Source organism: Neofelis nebulosa, chromosome 4 (genome assembly GCF_028018385.1).
Source record: "Neofelis nebulosa isolate mNeoNeb1 chromosome 4, mNeoNeb1.pri, whole genome shotgun sequence".
Lineage (NCBI taxonomy): Eukaryota > Metazoa > Chordata > Mammalia > Carnivora > Felidae > Neofelis > Neofelis nebulosa.
In genome coordinates this window covers 42,668,963-42,690,446 of record NC_080785.1, presented here as the reverse complement: position 1 = coordinate 42,690,446, position 21,484 = coordinate 42,668,963, and the positions used below count along the sequence as shown (strand labels likewise).

Genomic DNA, 21,484 nt, shown 5'->3' with positions numbered 1-21,484 from the left:
TATACATCACAGCAGCTCTGGAATTTGCTGGTCTGCATTTCCCCCCAAGGCCTGAAGCCCTCTGAAGACCTGGTTCTTTCCATCTTCTTCACCTCTGTGTCATTAGCCCCTATCACACGGCTTGGCACGCAGCAGGTCCCAGGTTAGTATTTGGTGACATTTTGTTTACTTGCCACAAGCATTAAAAGCCAAATAATCAGGGTGCCTGGGTGACTCAGTCGGTTAAGTATCCGACTCTTGATTTCGACTCAGGTCATGGTCTTATAGTTCGTGCAATCAAGGCCGGCGTCACTATCAGTGCAGAGGGTGCTTGGAGTTCTCTCTCTCTCCCTGTCTTTCTCTGCCCCCCCACCTCAAAATAAATAAATTAATTTAAAAAAAATCCAAAAGCCAAACAATCAAAACACAAGACATCAGAACTCAACATACCTCATGGATGTCTGCTAGGCACAGTACTCATGCATACTCTGACTCCCTGTGCAAATGAGGAGGTTGCATAGATAATAGGTTTTAAAAATGAGAAGTTTTTTGGGGGTGCGTGAGTGGCTCAGTTGGTTGAACATCTGACTTTAGCTCAGGTCATGATCTTGCAGTTCATAGGTTTGAGCCCCGCATTGGGCTCTGTGCTGACAGCTCAGAGCCTGGAGCCTGCTTCTAATTCTGTGTCTCCCTCCCTCTCTGCCCTTCTCCCCACTCACACTCTGTCTCTCCTTCTCTCTCTCTCTCTCAAAAATGAATAAATGTTAAAAAAAATTTTTTTAAAAATAAATAAAAATGAGAAGCTTTTTTTTTTTTTTAAGAGAAGTGTGATCCATAGTAGCCCAGAAATGAATCAGCTCAATATCCAGTCATGAACAGATGGTTCAGTAGATTATGGCTTGTATACTGAAAAGGATACTATAGAACCCTGACAAATATAATGAATGTAAAGACTAAGTAGCAATGTAGGAAAATGATTATAATTAGTGCTAATTGAAAGAAAGAAGAATGGCCAATTGCATACTTGCTACTCTTGTGACTACATAATGTGTGTGTGTGTGTGTGTGTGTGTGTGTGTGTGTGTAGTGAGGGTGGAGTTCTGGGAAGGAGAGGAAAAATACTTCTAAATTTAAGATGGTGGGGATTTTTTTTTTTAACCTCTCAAAATTGGTTCTAATATTGACTTTAAATCTTCTTTTTTTACCCCAATAAGAATAATATTGAAAGAATACTTTTAAAAACCAATCTGATACTCCAAAGTGTTAAAATGGTTCTCTCTGGGTGGTAGAATTAAGGAGAATTTTAATGATTTCTTAATAATTTCTATATTTGCTTATTTTTCTCCATTGAATGTTTAACATTTATAATTAGACAAAATCAATACTACAAATATTTACTTTCTTTTGTCTCTCTCTTTGGGAAGATATACTTCTTTCCCCATTATCTTGGGCATGGCCGTGTGACTTGCTTTGACCAATACATTGATGGTGGACATGATACAGCAAATGTATTTGTGTAGGGGGCCTTGCCCTCTTGCATTTCTGCCACTACCATAAAAAGAATATGTTCTGGATAGATTCTAGGAAAAACCAGGAAAAATGAGAGACACGTGGAACAGACCTAGACCCAATCTTTAGCTTGGAGCCAAGACCAACAGAGTCTAAGTTAGGACAGCTGACTCTAGACAACCCACAGATGTGCGAGTGAGAAGAAATGTGGATTGTTGGAAGACATTGAGACTTGGGGTGGTTTGTACAGTATTATTTTGAGAAATAATATTTTGATAAATCTTCATTTTTAATGCTAACTTTCTAAGCAAAATCTCTCTTTTATTCTTGTCACATCTTCCATCATATAAAAGGCATTCCACAGAAGTGGCTCAGGCTTGGAATGACTGTGCTAAATTTTAGCTTGAAGAAGAATGTTAACCTAGGGAGAACTTCTAAGAACACTAGAACATCAGAGGCTTGACGACAAGGTGACAAAATGACACTAGAACTGTAGTGTTGTCCCTAGCTTCAACGCATTATCAACATATTGGTGAGATTCATGAATCCCAATTACTATTATGCCCGATCTGTGTTCCACATCAGCTCTATGTTATTGTCATTCTCATGGTCGTTTCTCAACACTACTTATTTATTGCTAAAACATGACAGGGGATGGGGTGGGAACTACAGGTTTCCCTGGCTATCCAAAAGCGGAGTGTTCCCAAAGCTCAAGTTAGGCCACATTGCTTTTCTCAAAGACCTACGTTAGTATGGTAACAGCTTTTTTCGTGAAAGTGAAAATCTTCTTTAGATTTCTTTTGCTTGGCAAGAAAAGGGGACTAATATAGGTCTTCTGTAAAGGCAAAGAGGCATAAAACAAACTTTCAGAAAGCAGGGCATACCCATAACCTGAACCCCAACCGACAAATGCCAAGTTGCAGGATTTCAAATCAGTTTGTTGTCGCAAATCCCAGATTAAAAAATGTTACAATTCAAATCCCAATTGTCAGAACTCCAGGATGGGGCCAGCTGCTGGGCTTTTGAGAGTGATTTCTTTTAAAGTGGCTTCTCAGCGGGTCTTTCTCTTCCGCAGAAATTTAGCACACTGCAGAACGAGCTGCCAGTTCTGGTGAGAGTTTGTGAGAGGCCGTTCTTTCCAGGAGAAACCCAAGGTGAGAGGCACCGTTCACCTCAGCCTCCAGAGGCCTGGGTGTGGGGTAAGGAGGACAAGCACCAAAACATGGACCAGTTTGCTTAGCTGCCACCACTGCCCTACATGAGTGCACGTCAATCTCCTTTTTATTTGGGTTGAATCTAACACAGATCTCCAAAGCGTTTGCACAGCCCTCAGATCACTGAAGCCGTATGGCCTTGCCTGAGATTGTTCCTACCATCATTTATAGAGTTTCTGGTTACGTGGTTTGTTCAAGATGACAATGACAGGAAGTGATTCTTCCACCTGTTGGCTGTGTGGCCTTAGGCAGTCTACTCAACCTCTCTGAGTATCTGTACAGTGAAGTTACGTTCTAACAATACCTACCTCAGAGGGCTTTTACAAGTATTAACAAAGCAGTACTTTGGTGTTCTTTAGCTATTTGCTCAAAACAAAACACAACAATCCCCCAAATCTTGGATTACAATATTTGGTACATACAAAGTACAAATCCACTGAAGAAAAATAAGAAAAAAAGTTACCCAGTGTTCTACGATCCAAAGATACCAGTGTTAACATACCAATCTACAACCTTCTAATTATTTTCTGTTTTTTTAATTTTTTATTTCTAAATTTTTTTTTTCTCATGTTTGCTCTTAAAAGTAATTCTTTGATGAATACATGTATATAGATTCTTTGGCGAATGATCATTTTTAGAGGTAAATTTCCAAATATAGAATTAATGGTCCAAATCACAAATGTTTTAATATCACTTTATATGTATTATCAAATTGCCTTTCAGAGAAGTTCTAGCAACATAAACACTGTTGGTGAATGAACATCTCCATTTCACTATATTTTTGGTGAAACTAGTCCTTTATCATTTTTTAATCTTTATCTGTTTAACAGATGATAAATGATATTCCATTGCTGTTTTAATTTGTCTTTCTTTTGTTATTCTTAAAGATGAAACTATTTTTCTTTTCTTTTTTTTCTTTTGCATGGATGTTTATTTATTTATTTATTTATTTACAACCAAGTTAGTTAGCATATAGTGCAAAAATGATTTCAGTAGATTTCTTAATGCCCCTTACCCATTTAGCCCATCCCTCCTCCCATAAGCCCTCCAGCAACCCTCTGTTTGTTCTCCACATTTAAGAGTCTCTTATGTTTTGTCCCCCTCCCTGTTTTTATATTATTTTTGCTTCCCTTCCCTTATGTTCATCTGTTCTGTATCTTAAAGTCCTCATATGAGTGAATTCATATGATTTTTGATTTTCTGTGACTAATTTCACTTAGCATAATACCCTCTAGTTCCATCCACGTACTTGTAAATGGCAAGATTTCATTCTTTTTGATGGCCAAGTAATACTCCATTGAAACTATTTTTCTATTTAGTGGTTATGTTCTTGATTATTAAAAAATAAAATTTATTATTTCCATGCAGGAACTGTTTGTTATTAGGGGATTTAAATGTTGCCTTATATTTTATAAATTTGTCCTAGTTTTTCATTTCTTTTAACTTTATGGATTTTTTGACATTGCATACATTTGAAAATGTTATATAATGAAATCTAGTAATATCTGGAATGGTAATCTGGAATACTTCTTAAAATAATTTGTTTTTTCAGAAGGGCATATGTCTGTTGTTTTCTGAATCTTTGAAAAACTGAGAATAAATTTCTGTGGCCCTCATGTAAGAACAAACAATATCTTGGCAGTTAGGGCCTTTTTCACACACAATCCTCAAAACATCATAGAAACCACTCCACTATTTTCTGAAGCTTAGAATTGAGAGGTAAGTCTGATGCCAAAAGGATTTTTTCCTCCTACTGTGTACCCTGTTTGTTGTTGTTGTTTTGGGGCAGAATGATCGCAAGATGTTTCTTTATATTTGGAATTAAAAAAGAAAAAACAAGACATGGTAAAGAGATGGTCTATTTGATACTTTGGCCTGGTGCTCAGTGCAGGTTTGGGATTGAAGACAAGGATTCTCTCAACTCAGGAAAGTTATCTTTTATTATTTATTTTGTCACCACTTCCTCTCTGGCTGATGTGTTCTCTTTTTTGGGGTTCCTATTCGATCTCCAGAACCCATCCTGCATGCCTCTTTTCTGAGTTCCAGAATTTGCCCAGCCGGTGGGCTGGTTTGCCTATCTTACTTTTTGCATTGTCCAACTTGCTAGTCAGTGTTACCACTGGATTCTCACATCAGGTAATTACTGTTCTTTCTCCCAAAAGTAGTCTTTCCTGATCTCAAATTGCTCCTTTTTCATGTGTACAATCTTCTCTTGACTATTGTTGAGAACCTGAATTTAATATTTTACAAAATGTCACTCTCTCTCCTATAGCAAGCTTTTTTTCAAAAGAGCACTCTTCTTTTGAGATCACGAGCATTTTTTTTATATGTCCAGATGTTTCCCTGTCTGCTCATCTTTACAAAGGGAGGGCTTCTTCTGAGAAGAAGAGGTCAAGAAAGAATTTATAATTCCTGTAATTTAATTTCTCTGAATCAGAGTTTCAGGGTTCCAGGAGAGGAAAAAGGGAACCATACCCAGAGATGGCCATATGACAAGGGCTTCCCCATTGTGCCGAAGTTTCCTTTCCACCTGGCGGGGCATCATCCCCCTTCTCTAATGGACAGGATAGTTCTTGTTATGAACCTGTGGTGACAATGCCCTCACATTTCTTATCACATTGTTTGAAATGAACTGAGCTGAAATGGCTGTGGATGTGCCTTTTATAGCAGATTTTGCTGAGGAGGGAAATTTGCACCTGTTTGGAGTTGGCATCCCATTTACAGAAAGCAAGGGGGAGCAAACACAAAGGCCAGCACATCCGGGATGATTACTGCCAAAATTACTTACCAAAGACATCTGTGAAGCTGTGATCCATTCGGGAGAGATGTGGAAATGAGCCCCTGCTGAGTCTCCTAGCAAAATGATTCCCCTGGGCTGTGAACCTGGGTGGGACAATTTATTTGCATTATTTATGCACTCGAGTAGTTTGAGCCTCCAGATTGGGTGGTTAGGAGACTAGATACCCTGGTGTGTATTTCATGCACAGAGCATCATAACAGTGATGCATTGCCGCTTTTCAAGTGTTGGGGAGTGAGAGAGATCACATTTTGGAGCTGAATGAGATTTCTAGGCCATCAGAACTGCTAGCTAAGCTGTACAGATGCAGGTGTGTTTCCTAGCTCAGCATAAAACAAACTGCTGTGCAACATCACGAGTGAAGGATGGATGAATAAATAAATCAAAACTTTATCTGAACTCAGAAATACACCCTAAATTTTAGTTTTGGAAATTGCTCTCTTGAATTCTGTTATAATTCATTTGAAGAATTCCTCTTATCATGGAGCAATTTTGATTCTTCAAAAATGTTATGGTCTTTTAAAGCCCTTAATCCATGTACACAACAGCACTGGATGGACAATCCTGGCTGATTCATGGGAGATGAACATAAAAAGGTACCTGCGCAGGCCTATTTGGAGGTTAGGAATCACTTAATCTGCTTCTGAGGCCCATCTACACAATCCATTTACTTGTGGGTGATGCATGTACTCTTTTAAATCCCTTAAGATGCTGAAAGAATCAACTGATGCCTCCCAGAGTCAGGGACGCCTCTCTCCCCTAGCTCCAAATCCCCCAAATCATGCTGGAGGATTGTCTAGCCTCATTTCAGTGGCTCCTTATCTTGGGCATCGGTGACAATTAGCTCTCGGACTGAATGCTGAGTGACTGAGCACCTGGACTGAGAAGGTCCAGGACATCCAGGAGGGCTTGGGATGTGGGGTGTCCAAGAGGCTTCCCACAGTGATCCCAGAGCCTCACATGAAGATCTTTCGCTTAGATCTGAGTTTGTTTATTTATTTGTCATTTGTGCATTCATTGTTTATTCATCCAATAAACATTTCTAAACTGCAAACTATGCACTGAATCTTTACATTTTCTATTCCCTTTCTACCCCTCTGAGATTTTAAAGACAATTAGACTAAGTTGATTGAGGTCAAGGACTGTATCACGTTTGCCCAGGAAAACTCAGAGCCAAGTATAGTATAGCCTTGGTGCAGAATAGGAATAGGTATTCAGGAAATATATGTTGGATGAATGAATGAATGAATGAATGAATGAGTGAATGAACAAATGATTGAAATGCTTTTAAGTTTTATGGAAAAGCATTGCATAAACATAAAAAGTGGTGCTACCAGAGGGTATTGTTTGAGATACTTTAGGTATCACCAGGAGCATATTTTCAGTAGTGTGTCAGTGATTATAGGTTTCTCCTAACAGTACTGGTAGCTCAGATGTCTGGGGAATTTGGGCTTTAGAATGCAGAGCTTTTGCTCAGCTATTTTTGGGAACTCTCAATGGCTGTAACTTGGAGGTCTCCCTCAAGTCACCCAGATACGAATCTTTAGCCCAGTTGACACAGGGACTCAGTCAGTATAAGCCTGGATGTCTGACCTTGTAGTCTATTGAGAAGGACATGAAGAATATGAGAAATGATCACCTCTATTTGTTTTCTTATTTGCAGAAGCGCTAGACTTCAGTTACCTTGTACTCTCCTACAGCCCTTTCTGGCCTGATCGTTATGGTTTCCAATCCCCACATAAAGGAGTCAGTTAAACAAATTCAGTTTTGCTTTTTCTAGATCCTCTCTCCATTTTCTGCAATCTTGTTCATGTCTTTTTCCGATTTTCTCATGAAAATAAAGGTCAAATGGTCAACTTTAAATTGTAGCATCATGGGGCGCCTGGGTGGCGCAGTCGGTTAAGCGTCCGACTTCAGCCAGGTCACGATCTCGCGGTCCGTGAGTTCGAGCCCCGCGTCGGGCTCTGGGCCGACGGCTCGGAGCCTGGAGCCTGTTTCCGATTCTGTGTCTCCCTCTCTCTCTGCCCCTCCCCCGTTCATGCTCTGTCTCTCTCTGTCCCAAAAATAAATAAAAAATGTTGAAAAAAAAATTAAAAAAAAAAAATAAATTGTAGCATCAGGCATTTCCTCACTTTGGGTGGTCTGCTCCCTTCAATCTGACTCACTCTAGAAAAGTGTCCTGTTGTAATAATCACACGAATTTACAATTCATACCTTCACAGAACTTCTTCTCATATGGAATTCCATCTTTTGGATCAACACCCTTTAAAAGAGAAATGATGAGATTAGCTGTTTGTTTTAAGATTTATGAGACGCATACACTGAGGCCTTCCCTAATGGCTTTAAAAAGTACAAAGAAAATCGGTGGATAAAACCCATTAATGTCTTTTGAGCCCTTAATTCAACGTAGCAACACTGTGTAAATGAGGTGGGCTTTAAGGAGCTGGGGCAGGAATGAGGAGGGATCCAGAAGCGGGACTAGCAGATTCAGGGCAGCGTCTGGAGTGCTGCAGTGTGACCGCGAGGGGGCGCTGTGGACCCACCGGGTGATGGGGCCACAAGGTCAGTGTGTATTCTGCAGTCTCTGAGCTGGAGCTCTAAGTGTCCTGACATCTCCACTTCCTAAGGACTGATGCTTCCAGAACAGCGATTTTTGCCAGGGCTGGATCCCTCCCCACTCCCACCCCCTGTGGACATTTGGCAATGTCTAGAGACATGTCACAACAGGGGGAGGGGGAGAGACTGGCATCTAGTGGGTAGAGGCCAGGGATGCTGCTGCACATCCTACCATTTCCAAGGGACCTGAATTTCCAAGACTCCAGTACTTGGTTGGGCTTTCTTCTATTGTTCTAATTAATTATGTACTTTCATACTTGATTTTGTATTTTGGTATTCTTTTCCTTCATGAGGACTCTCAAATCCTATATTAGCTTAAGACCTCACAAAACGTGGGGCTGCTGCCATTGTTGTTCTCAGGTAAGTGCTTGGCCTTCCTCTTTTCTTCCCTCTTTCTGCCTGAAAGCTGAAAATCTGATATTCGTAGAGAACTGGAGCACCAGCATTAGATGCCTCAAGAGGTGGGTAGTGGGATAACTACAGGGGAGTTTCCACCCTGCCTGGCTAGGTTCATGAGACAGAAAAGAAATGGCTGGATGGCGTGGTGGCAGCAAGAGGTTTGCTCCAATAGCTGGGTCGCCATTTGGTAACAGCATTCTTTATTTAATGTCCTATGACTGAACACAGAATAAAGGGGTTAGCGGTGGGTGATCTTAGACAAGCTTAACGGGGCTTTGACTGAGAGACCCTCAACTCTCATCCCATCACTGACATCATGTGCGATTGGAGTCTATCCTCCTCTTTCAAGTTGCAGAAAAAGATTTGCTTTTGTCTGTCACCTCCTTCTTTAGGTCTGACTAAAGCCAATAGGTTTTTAAGGAGGGCAGAAAGCAAGAGAACAGGGTTAAATTTGAATTTAGTTGCTTACCCAAATGCCATTACAGTTTGAATCCTCATGTACATCCCAGTTATCTGGCCTAAGAAGAAAACATCAACATTGGTTTTCAGCATATACTTGTTGCTCTGCGAATGTTAGCTGAATGAATGAATGAATGAATGAGTAAATGAGTGCTTAATGAAGTGTCACCGATAGACAACAGGTTCTTCAAAGAGGAGTGACACACATTATTGTCAGTGGCACACAGAAGCCTCCACTTGGCCTTGTTGCCATGATCTTGATTTTGGATATTTTCTGGGCACCCTGGACCAAATCCAGCCTTTTAACAACAGCCTATATTCATGCACTGTGTTGTTGTAGAACAGTGCTGATGGGCAGAGTGAATGAATCTGCCGTCCGCCTTATTTACATAGGCGAAGCCATTACAGTGATGCCTCTAAAATCCCACACATCTGGTAAATTGAATGCTTTGGCTCTGTAATCACAGCTAAAATGAAGATTGGCGTATCCCCGCCCCCCCTTTTTTTGTCATATCCAGTTTTTGAACATCAACCTGGGACTAAAATGTGACATGCTCTCCATTCACAGGACCTCTGTCCTCACTCCTAGGGGGAGAGGCTGCTGTTTCTGGGCTCAGTCCTGTATGCAGAAGTCGTGCAGAAGGCCAGACACATGTCCACCATAGCCTGCTGCCTTGCTTCTCTCTCCCACTAGACGGTAAGCTCCGTGAGAGGAGGCCCTTCTGCCATTTTGTTTACTGCCCAACATGAGGCAGAGTGTTGACAATTAGCAGGTGCCCGATGAGCATTTCCTGGACAGATGATGAACAAATGCTGTTCTTTCCTCACTGAGCTTTACTTCAGTAGGGACAGGGAGGTCCCTTGTCTCTGTAAATACAAATCCCTTAGGCTGGGGATGGGATTACGCCTCAGGCCTCCTTTATAGAAGGTAATTTTCCAAATCAGTGACCAGCAGAGACGTACCTCCTGCCCGGGTATGCCATCTTGTTGCTGTCATTGCAATCCCTCCCTCGCCAGTGATAGCCCCTCAGCGTCTGAAATTGAAGAGCACACACAGGAAGGGTCATTTCCACTGTTATTATCCATGAGGAAGGACAGTCAGAGCTGTCTGAGGGGTACTGACATGTGCAATTTTTAATTTGCATGCAGTCTAGGAACACTAGAGATTACTAAGAAAATGAAGATTGGGGCGCCTGGGTGGCGCAGTCGGTTAAGCGTCCGACTTCAGCCAGGTCACGATCTCGCGGTCCGTGAGTTCGAGCCCCGCGTCAGGCTCTGGGCTGATGGCTCGGAGCCTGGAGCCTGTTTCTGATTCTGTGTCTCCCTCTCTCTCTGCCCCTCCCCCGTTCATGCTCTGTCTCTCTCTGTCCCAAAAATAAATAAAAAATGTTGACAAAAAAAAAAAATTAAAAAAAAAAAAAAAAAGAAAAAGAAAATGAAGATTAATATGCTAAGACATGCTGTGTGAGGTGACCAGGGCTAATACCAGGTAGTGTGTGTGTGAGTGGGTGTGGATGTGCTGTTGGGTGTGTGCCATACATGAGAGCATGGGAGTGTAAGTGTGTGAATGTGTATGTATGTGGGCATGTGTGTACTCACAGGTGCGGTTATGTGGATGCATGCTGTACACACGTGTATATATGAACATGCATGTGTTTGTGTGTGTGTGTCCACTTCCACAAACAGCAGGAATGTCCAACTCTCTGAACTTTATTAATCACCAATCTTCTTAGCCTCCAAAGCAATTTTTTTTTATTTGGTCAAATGATGAATTGTTTTACTGGACAATTTCAAAATCTCTAACAAAACTGGCTAATTGTGTGGATTTATTATGTGATTGACCTGCCTTGATCCTTGATTTGAAAGAATCAAGAGTCATGATAATGTCAAACAATGTTTTTGTTTACCCCATTCCCAGGTAGCATATCTGAGAATCCCACCAACTTTGGGGAGTTACATCTGTTACTTGCCTGTTTGCTTTCACAGCGAACATCCTGATACCCAATGTGCTCTAAGTCAAACATGTACACACTCATAAACACACACACGCATGCTCTAAAAGTAGGCTTAAGAATTTCCTAAATAATTCTCAACACCTTTCAAAATAACTGAAACACCCAGCTGGGAATGGCTTCAGGAGACAAAAAACAGCCTCAGCCTAAGACCCACTCTGATGGTTCATGTATTATTAAGATGACAAAAAAGTGCATAAAAATCATAAAATAGTGCATTATCAAATAATTAATACATTCAAATTGAATTCAGTCTTGTCTTATTAAAGGAAAGATATTTGTAGAAAGCAGTACAATATTTAATGAACATCTGGTTACTCTTAACAATACTTACTGGAAAAACACTGTATTTGTCTGAATCTACATCTTTGAATGGCACAGAATTTTTTATAGCTCTAGAAAAAAGAAAACAAAACAGCTGGTGAGCTAAGAAAAAAAAGAAACCATGTTTGTGAAAACAAACAGAGACATTTCAGATATGGCTATGTTGAGTATGTGTGATAGAAGTCCATTCTAAAAATAAAATTAAGTGCCTCCATGATATGGAAGAGTGCCCGCCAAAGTTTGCCAATCTCTGTTCTCCACCTAATTAGAACTATTTTCTCTCTGATATTAATTTGGCCCATATGGGGAAATGAAACAATTGAATCAACATTTTGGAGAACACGGGATATTGAGGTTGAGATGCCCAGAAAAGAAGGAGACTGCATTTTTGGTCCAATGAGCTCAGCGCCACAGATTGAATTTGTGCCATTTTACACATTCTGTGATGGAAGTCTTTTCTTAAAATTCTACTCTTTTAAACCACTAACTCTAAGAATCTTGAGGCGCTTTAGCTGGCAACGTTCACTCCCATTCATGAGCCCGGAAACCAAAGACTCTGATGTGATTGATGACCAAGCAAATTCATGCTAAAGCCACAGACGGCCTCCCCCAAGTGAGGCTCTCCCCCTACATCTTCCCTACCAAACTTGTCCCAGCTTCTGCAGGGCAAACACTGCTTTCCCTCTCTTATGGGGTAGCAGGGTAGTGCCATCATATGGCCGGCTGAGGCTATTTTTAGAGCCTAGAATGTAGAAAGCAACATGATCCTTTACAAGATTTGTTAAATGGTCTTTTGAATCAGCAGTTGTGAGAGCCTCAAGGCAAATGGATTCAGCAAGAGCCAGCACGGAGACTAATTGGTATCACAGAGCCTGTCTTATTAACTCTGGGATGGTGGTCCCACCAGAAGTCTAGGTGGTAGGCCTCTCTCGGTACTTTTTCCCCATGTACATATTTCCCCCATGTACCTCTTGGACAGCTATCGTAGTCTTTAGTTGAGAAAAGAAGAACACACACACACACACACAGGGTATAGACCCAAACAGTCATATTTTCAGTCTGGGAAAGGTGTTAGGTGAAAGGTCAGAGTTAGTCTGCCACCCTTTTGCCATCCTGAGGATGAGAGTTTGAGGAAACAACGAGTTGCCTCTAGAATTAGAAAGCGAATTCATTAAATTAAACTTCATCTGCTTATTTTAAAGGCTCAAAGTAACTAACCAAAACCATACTTTCTAATTTTTTTAATGTTTTTATTTTATTTTTGAGAGAAAGAGACAGAGTCCGAGTAGGGGAGGGGCAGAGAGAGAGGGAGACACAGAATCCGAAGCAGGCTCCAGGCTCTGAGCTGTCAGCACAGAGCCTGACACGGGGCTTGAACTCAGGGACCATGTGACTTGAGCTGAAGTCAGACGTTTAACTGAGTCACCCAGGTGCCCCTCAAAACCATACATTCTAGACACAAGGGGGTTGATTGGTCATTCAAAGTAGCATAAACTGCAATTTATATAAACTCCACAATCTCTTATTCATAGTCTCCAATCCAAACAGCTATGAAAACAGTTTTTTTTTAACTTTGCAGAAAATTCATTGGTGGAAAACTTGATCTGAACTGGTAGAAGGCAATTCATAGGCTTTACCCTACTTAGTGTGAATATTTATACATTTCACTGCTGAAATACAAATGTGTTTTCTCAGAAGGTACTGAGAGTGTTAGGTGACGTAAGGTATATGCACCATATGTCACTTTTCTTAAAATCCGGAAAATTCTGAATTTCCGATTACACCTGGCTCCAAGGTTTTAGATAAGACATTGTTTGACGCTCACTAACATTACCTGTGCAAAACTGTATCTAAATTTGATACTTCATATATCCTTACAGGTGTCTAGTTGTATGCTGGAACATTCATTCATTCATTCATTCATTCATCCCACAGGCATTTTTGGAGTCTCTGCTGTGCACCAGACATGATACTAGATATTAGGGGAGAATATATTTCCAGAAGAGCTTAATGATGGGTAGGAGTAAACAATGCATCAATAGATAACTACAGTATGATGGAGAAAATGCTATAAAGTGTTGTGCACCAAAAGGGAAAACACTTCTAATACTATACAAGGGAGGAAGTGAAAGCATTTTCAAAGCATGTAATTGGGTGAAGAATGTTCTAGCAGAGATGTAGTAGAACATAGCAGAGTTCCAGAAGAAAAGTCATAGGAAGCCTCTTAACATAGTTCTGGGTTCTGAAATTAGACTCTCTGGGTTTGAATCCCAGGTCTGCTCTCTACATGCTATATAACCTTAGACAGATTCATTTCATCTTTTGTACCTGTGTTTTCTCATTTGTAAAATGGGGCCAGTATCCGTGTCTGCTTCCTAGAGCTGTGGTAAAGACCAAGTGAGTTGGTCCATGTGAAGCGTGAAGATCCATGCCAAGGATGTGGTAAGCACTCACAAAACATGAGCTCTTTTTGTTATTTTGTGCAGTGGTAACAGTTATTCCAAGGATAGTTTCTAGGGCTGGGCAAACAGGAGTCAGGCATCTGCTCTTATGACATTTTAGTTTCTGGAGCCATCTCAAATCCAATCCATGGACCCTCTTCAGGCTTTCAGATTTCCAGGGACACAATATTCTACCCAATGGTCTTGTTGGCTGGAGCAGCTAATCACCCACTCAGGGACGAATGTAAAATCCATTTCCAATAGAGCCATTGCTCATTACTGCCAGTTGTTGAGCTAGCAGGCTTGATCCAGTGAGCAACTGTAATTGCAGGTGAATATTATTCATTACATAATAGAATAGCTATTCAAGTTCAAACTCCCTAAAAGCATTTCATGAAACTGGGGCATGACAACAAAAGCAAACTAGGGAGAAAAAAAGTTTCCACGTGTAGCTGCCTCACAACTGAGTCCCAGGCAGCACTCCAGGGCTGGGAATGGGTCAGTTTCATATGCATGTGGCTGCATTACACGCATCCCTGCAAGATGAAATGAGAGCAGAGAAAACCAGGAAAGAATACACCATGGCTCACCTTGGTCGTGGGGATGGGGACTGACATGGTTGGAAGGAGTAGGTCATGGGGAAGAAGGAACAAGTAAAAAAGGCAAGGAAAATAATGATGAACTACAGGGAATTAACATAGGATAGGATAGTCTGTCCATGTTTACGTGAAATTATCCATATGCAGATTAATGCATATGGAAATTAAATACAAAGAAGAGATTATTAAGAGGGGACTCTCTTGACTTGCCATTGTTATGATAAAAAATAGTATGTAGGCACTGTCAATGCTGACCAGAACAAAACAAAACGAAAACAACAAAAAACTTGATTGTCTCCATGGTAGGTAGTAGTCTGGTATCTTACACAATAAAATAGTGTCTTTTCTTTTTTTTTTTTTTTAATTTTTTTTTTTTAACATTTTATTTATTTTTGAGACAGGGAGAGACAGAGCATGAACAGGGGAGGGTCAGAGAGAGAGGGAGACACAGACTGAAACAGGCTCCAGGCTCTGAGCTGTCAGCACAGAGCCAGACGTGGGGCTCGAACTCACGGACCGCGAGATCATGACCTGAGCCGAAGTCGGACGCTTAACCGACTGAGCCACCCAGGCGCCCCTAAAATAGTGTCTTTTCTTGACTTATGCCCTACTAATTGCAAAGCACTGTGGTAAGTACAAGGATAAAAGTTTTGCTGAGAATGGTGTCTGTGATCTCCAGGAGCTGTGGGTATGTGGGAACCTGATGGGAAGCTGCAGTACCAGAGCTTGATGCAGGAGCAGGCACCGGTGAGTTCAGGGTACTAAGGGCGAGCCTAACGTCTAGTAGCAGAGCTGGAGAACTTCCCACGGTGGAGATACCTCACTGTATTTGGCAGGCATTAGACCAAACAGGATGCAGGCGGGAGAGACACAGAACAGGAAGGCATTCCTACAGGAAGGGATTCTATCAAAGGATTATCTAGTAGAAGACACGTAGGTCTTGTCTCTACCACCTGCTCACTGTGCTTAGTGGGTCAGACACTCAGTGTGCTAGAACCTACTTGCTCATCTAAAAGTAGGGCTAAGAGTCAAGGGACAGACAATTGGGTGGCTCTGAGAATGGCCTTTGCAATCAGGCTGCCGATTCAAATGTCAGATTTATTTATTACTAGCTCTATGACCTTGGGAAAAAGACTTTACCTCTTTAGATAGGGGAAAATAATGCCATCTGCCTTGTAAAGTTGCATTGACAAGAGTTCCTGGTGCACAGACCTTACTGTCCGGTTATCCAACTTTCAGTTATTGTTATTACTGAGCCACAGGTTGTTTTGAAGAATAAATGAGGCTGCATTTAAATGTGCTTTGTAAACCATAAAGCACTGAATAAATTGTGTTCTGGTGCAAATTATATTCAAAGCACAATGATTTTTAGAAAGAGAATACACCCTGCTTTTGCTTTTTCATAAAAGAAAAATTTCCCTTTTAAATTGGGCCAGGAAAATCCCTGGCCACAGATGCTCTTGAATTCAATTTTTCAAAGGTGGTTCAATTGAAGAGTTGTCACTTTGGGTCCTGCTGGCCCACGTTTGACATAGAAAATGCAATGATGCCTTCAGCAAGAAGGGGACAGGTGTCTCAATTCAGCAAGATCTAGGCATGATGAAATGACTGGGTACCTGGGGAGCTGGCTGCATCTCAGCCTTCCAGCATTTTCTTTCATGTCTTCTATTTCCCCTCCACTGCCCACGTCCTGGTGCTGTGTCCACCCTTATTCATGAAAAGTCATGTTGATACTGTTTCTGGGACCCAGGCCAGCACTTTGCACAGCTGGCTTGCAGGAGCTCATGTGGACAGATGAACCAGGAAAAGTTTTTCAACTCTTGGATCTCCAAGAAGCTTTGAATATAGGTCAGAAGATAGTTTTGTCCTCTCCTGGGGAAATTTCACAGCAGAGGGAAGATGTTTAGTGGATTTAGCTGCCATGAAACTCATGAGATGAAGGATGGAGAAATGTAGGAAAAGTGCCTCTTATTACAGGTTGAAGGTTCACAAAGAGTCATGTTGAAATTCTAACCCTGGGTCCCTGTGAATGTGACCTTTGCTTGGAAATAGGGTCTTTGTAGATATTATGAGTTAAGATGACACCATTAGGCTGGACCCTGATCCAATACGACTGCTGTTCTTATAAAAGGAAAAGGTGGACAAACAGGGGAGATGGCCATGTAGGCTGGAGGCAGAGACTGAGTGTTGCATCTGCAAGCGAAGGAACACCAAGGATTGCCGGCTCCACCGGAAGCTAAGAGGCAAACTGGGGCACCTGGAGGGTTCAGTCCATTAAGCATCCGACTTTGGCTCAGGTCATGATCTCACCGTTTCACAAGTTTGAGCCCCATGATGGTCTCTGTGCTGACAGCTCAGCCTGCTTCAGATTCTGTGTCTTCTTCTCTCTCTGCTCCTCCCCCACTCACACTCTGTCTCTCTCTCAAGAATAAATAAACATTTAAAAAGATACCAAAAAAAGAAGCTAAGAGGCAAGGAAGGATTTGACCCAGTATCTCGGAGGCAATCTCATAGGGAGCAGAGTCTCAGAGTAGTCCTGCCAGCACCTTGCTTTCAGACTTCCAGCCTCGAGAACTGAGAGAGGATACATTTCTGTTGTTCTGAGCCGTCCAGTTTTGTAGGTATATTATTACAGCTACGCTAAGAAACTACTGTAGCCTCTCAGTCCAGATGTGCAGCCCAATTCATCTCCAAGCCCTCACAAGGAGAGCCAGGCAGGACCAGATACACCTGGCTGCTGAGAGAAGCTATCTCTTTAAGACTCAGTGTCCTTCACTGTGAAATGGAATAATAACAATCTCTACTTCGTGGAATTGCGAGGACTGGATACGGAAATGTTTGCAGTCTCCATGTCCAGCACCTAGAGCAACGTCTGTGTACTATGTGACCCTCTTAGCACACCGTTCCATCTTTTAAAGTTCTGGACAGTGATTCCTATGACACCCAGCACAACCTCAGACTCAGAGTAGAGCTGGGGTATGGGATTTTAAACGGAGACAGGAGGTCGTGGGAATTCGGGACAGTGTTTTGTTGTTGTTGTTGTTTAAATGTTTATTTTTGAGAGAGAGAGCATAAGCGGGGGAAGAGCAGAGGGAGAGGGGACAGAAGACGCGAAACGGGCTCTGTGCTGACAGCAGTGAGACCGACATGGGGCTTGAACCCACAGACCGTGAAATCATGACCTGAGGCGAAGTCGGATGTTCAACCTACTGAGCTACCTAGATGCCCCAGGGAGAGTGTCTTTGTATTTGCAACCCTGTTCATACACATCTGAGTCAGAGTCTTTAGGTAATAGGTTGCACCCTGTGATAAAATGGTCCCTTTGTAGCCTCATGAGTGCCTTGCACTAAAGATGTTGAGTCCCTTCCATGACGAGTTGCTAGCCTTGACTGTGTCTTACACAGCAAGGAGGGGCTGTCCCCACATGCAGCACGGGTGTGCACCAGGCTGCCCAGAAGTTTCACGGGTCCCAGGCCAGGATAGAAGTCAGGCCTTAAGGTTCAAAGATAACTACTATGCAGTGTATTTCCAAAATGATTTGTTCAGAGCTCATTTGTCCTTTAGTCTCTGTACAAGTCATGAGCAACAAACACTTTCCCCTTCAGGAAGACACTTTTAACATCTGGCGATCATTTCAGTCACTGGAAAACAGAGACAACCAAAGATGCCATCTCATGCCAATACTTGGGGAGATAGAAATAGTATACATACAATTTAATCTTCTGACAGATCTTGGCCAAAAACGGGAGGGAACAAATATCAGCACTGCTTCTGGAATATTTCTGGAGAGGAAAAAAAGATGACAAAAAAGTTGCTTAGTTCAAGGAATAGCCCCACAACTTGTAAAGGCCCTTCTTCTCCCACCGGCCCTATAGTCTGGATTTCTGGACCCTCTTTCCTTCAGAAACTGGGCCATTGTATTTAACTTAATTTACTTCTTGTTCCTGTGCCCACACTCCATATTCACTCCATCTCTGTGCCTTTGTTCTTGCTGGGGGCTCAGCCTGAAGGCTCCCCCTTCCTCACACAGCCAGCCACTCCTACCTTCACGTATTCTCCACTTCTTCCCTAGAGGATCTGGCCCCTCATGGTCCATCCCACTTGGGCAACAACATTCCTCTCCTTCCTTGTACTCAAGGCTTTGGGAAAGGGTTGAAACAAAGAACATTTTCAAATAGAATAAGCCCAGCCTATTAGGAGAGAAAATAAAGACTAATGGGGAGACATGCCTTGGGGAGAAGGAAGAAGGAAGTCCCCTTTCCTTGGGGTGGGGGTGGTGGGCAGGAAGTGGGGGCAGGTGAGGTGTGGAGATGAAATTCCTCAAGCTTCATGAGCAAGGGATTTCAGATAGCAGTTTCCAGAACTCTCTAGCTGTGGGACAAATTAAAAGCCCTGGCTTTTTACTGGGTGGTATTCTTACAGTGATTGTGATTTCCATGATGTTTTCCTCAGATGAAAGAAAAAGACAACACGGTAGAAAAGTTAGAAAGTAGCGTTTATCGGTGAAGGAGGAGAGATCGTTGATTTTGCCAGCCTACAGAGTCCTTCAGGTGGCTATGAGTTGTATCAATGGTGTTGGTGATATATTAACCCTGGCAGAGGAGAACAAGGCAACCTCCTTTTCACATTATAAATGAAGTTTTTAAGTATCTTTGTGAAGTTTGCCTAACTTTCTAGGATGAGAGAAACAATCCTGATTGGTGCCTCCATCCATATGCACGACACAGAGACAGAAGAGGCTGTCCTTGTCCTCACTGCAGTCACCGTCTAGTGGGGTGGAGGGGTGAGTATCTCAGCTCTTAGCATGCTTTGTGAGGTTTGCAGGGGTCTAGGCATTAACGTGGCTATCTAGGAACCCAGAGGAGGAGGCAGGAGATGAGCCAGAAGTCAAGTAGGAGGTAGATGTTCTAGGCTTTGTGACCTCAAGTCTGGTCCACAGACTTGCCACAGGTGCAATGTGTGAGCCCCACCCTGATCCAGTTAAGGAATTGGAAAGCCTGGGGTGGTTCCCTGGAACCAGTGTTTGCATAGCTTGCACAAGGTCATTCTGGTGCTCGCTGAAGTTTGCGTACCACTGCTCTAGCTCCTGGCTGATGCAAATGTGATCACCAACCAGGAGCATTGACCTTGTCTGGGAGCTTTGGGAAATGCAGAGTCTCAGGCCCCACAGCAGAGTCCACATTTCACCATGGTCCCAGGTTACTGGAGCCATCACCAAAGCAGGAGAAGCGTGGCTGCTGGCACAGGACGCCCCCCACGCGACGCCATGGGAGTATCATCATGCTGGGTGTGGCACCTCGGGGGGCGGCCGAATGTTTCACCCTGGCTGGCGTGTAGGGAGCCACAAGGACATGGTGAACCATGGAGGGAAGGAGACATTAGGACAAGTCTAGGATGATGCACTGTTATCCTGTGGGGAATTCCTGAAGACATTAAGCAGAGATCACATTTGTATTTTAGAAAGATAACTCTGGGGGTGAGAGGGTGTCCTGGAGGAGGTGAGCTGGGGCAGATGGACCTGTTGGCAGATAAACACCCTAAGGCCTGATCCTGGGGTTTCTAATCTCAACACTACTGCTATTTTGGGCTGAGCAATTCTTTGTTGTGGGGCTGTCCTGTGCCTTGTGGGATGTTTAGCAGTATATCCGGGGTCTAGCCACTAATGCAAGCAGCCCCAAAAGGTCCCCAGATGTTGCCAGATGTTCTCAGGGGAGGGGTGGGGAGGACAAAGTTGCCACTGGTTGGGAACCATGGTTGTAAAGATGAAAGGAGAGGGTGGTTGTGAAAAGGAGGGGTGTTTAGAAAGTTGAGTCCAGAGACCCAGCTGTAGACAGACTGTCAGACAAAAGCCAACATAAAATTATACTGAAACATCGGTGGCAGTTTGGAAATATAGACACATTCAGAGTTCAAAGTCAGGTTGCATTTGAATGTTCGAGCTACATCTTTTAATATTTACTTGAATCTGAAGGCCTTGGTCTAATTAACCTAATGACAAGGTAGATTTTAACACAGATGTAACCAATTCATCAAAAAAAATTATATGGACAGTCTTATAATTATTGCACAAGAGGTAAAATAGAATAAAATGTTATAATTGCACAGCTGTTCACTGTCAGAATTCAACCTGAAGGCTGCAGCTGTCTTTGACATTCATTGGGCAGAAACTCAGTCTAGGATGTGGACAATAGATCATGGGGCTTGCCCAGGGATGTCTCCCACCCCCAACCCCACCCCGAACTCCTCCCATTGAGACAGAGGTTTTAATAACCCAGTCCTTTCAGTCCACGATATGGGAAAGACTAACCTCTTCTAATTTACTTGCAAAGAGGAATGAGACAGACACAGAGGGATGTTACTTCTGCAACCCTCCCTTGTAGTGTGCCAGCCCCTTCCTTTCAATTTGAACTTTGCTAGACAGAGGCAAAATGTAGGCTGTGATTGATTCAGCAATGGTTTTAAAATATTGCATCTGGCTGCACGTAATCCCATTTAAGTGAAAGTCTCAATCTGGGCTGTCCCTGGGCACAGGGGTCATGTAGCATCTTCACTTAGCAATCTATTTAAACTGGTTTCTGCTTGTATCTTGAACTTTTCCACACACCAGGGTGTTAAATGAGTACAGAACAATACACAGGGGTTGAATAAAGAAAAAATGTGGTGACTGGGGTACAGAAGGCCAAAGGGGAGAGAAGAACTATTCTTGCATACACAGCCAAACTGAAGTTGAATTTCTGCATGGTGAAGTACTTTGCAGCCCTTGCCATGTATTATTTTGCTTGGGTTTAATTGCACTGGGGAGGATGATTCTATTAAGTTGGTAGGTTTTCGATCAGGGATGTCATGTACAGCTGCACAGGTTGTGCACTGCACAGTTTTAATATCTACATAGCCTGTGATGTGAATGGTGCTTCCTGAAATTTAGTACTGAGGAGGTCTGGTTGAGAGCTACTGGCATAGTGGAGAAGGTAGGAACTCAGAAGAAGCAAGATATGGATTTAAATGATGGGTTTCTCACTTACTAGCTATATGGAATGAGTGAATTACTTAACATATCTGGTCTTTACTCCTCTCATCTGTAAAATGGGGTTGATAACAAAAATATTATTGTGTATGAATTTTTGTGAGAATTAAAT

General features: G+C 42.4%; 1 protein-coding gene across 3 annotated transcripts in view; it reads right to left on the bottom strand.

Moving 5' to 3' along the window:
• The window catches only part of AOAH (acyloxyacyl hydrolase), a 174,814-nt gene that overhangs the window by 92,329 nt on the left and 61,001 nt on the right, over positions 1–21,484 (bottom strand). For all 3 annotated transcript variants that reach the window (XM_058724586.1, XM_058724585.1, XM_058724587.1), the window contains exons 7-12: positions 18,060–18,130; positions 11,319–11,379; positions 9,936–10,006; positions 8,983–9,031; positions 7,713–7,761; positions 5,490–5,584 (exon numbers count right to left, since the gene is read on the bottom strand). In XM_058724586.1, coding sequence (XP_058580569.1) covers positions 5,490–5,584; positions 7,713–7,761; positions 8,983–9,031; positions 9,936–10,006; positions 11,319–11,379; positions 18,060–18,130 — 396 coding nt within the window. The remainder of the gene's footprint in view (positions 1–5,489; positions 5,585–7,712; positions 7,762–8,982; positions 9,032–9,935; positions 10,007–11,318; positions 11,380–18,059; positions 18,131–21,484) is intronic.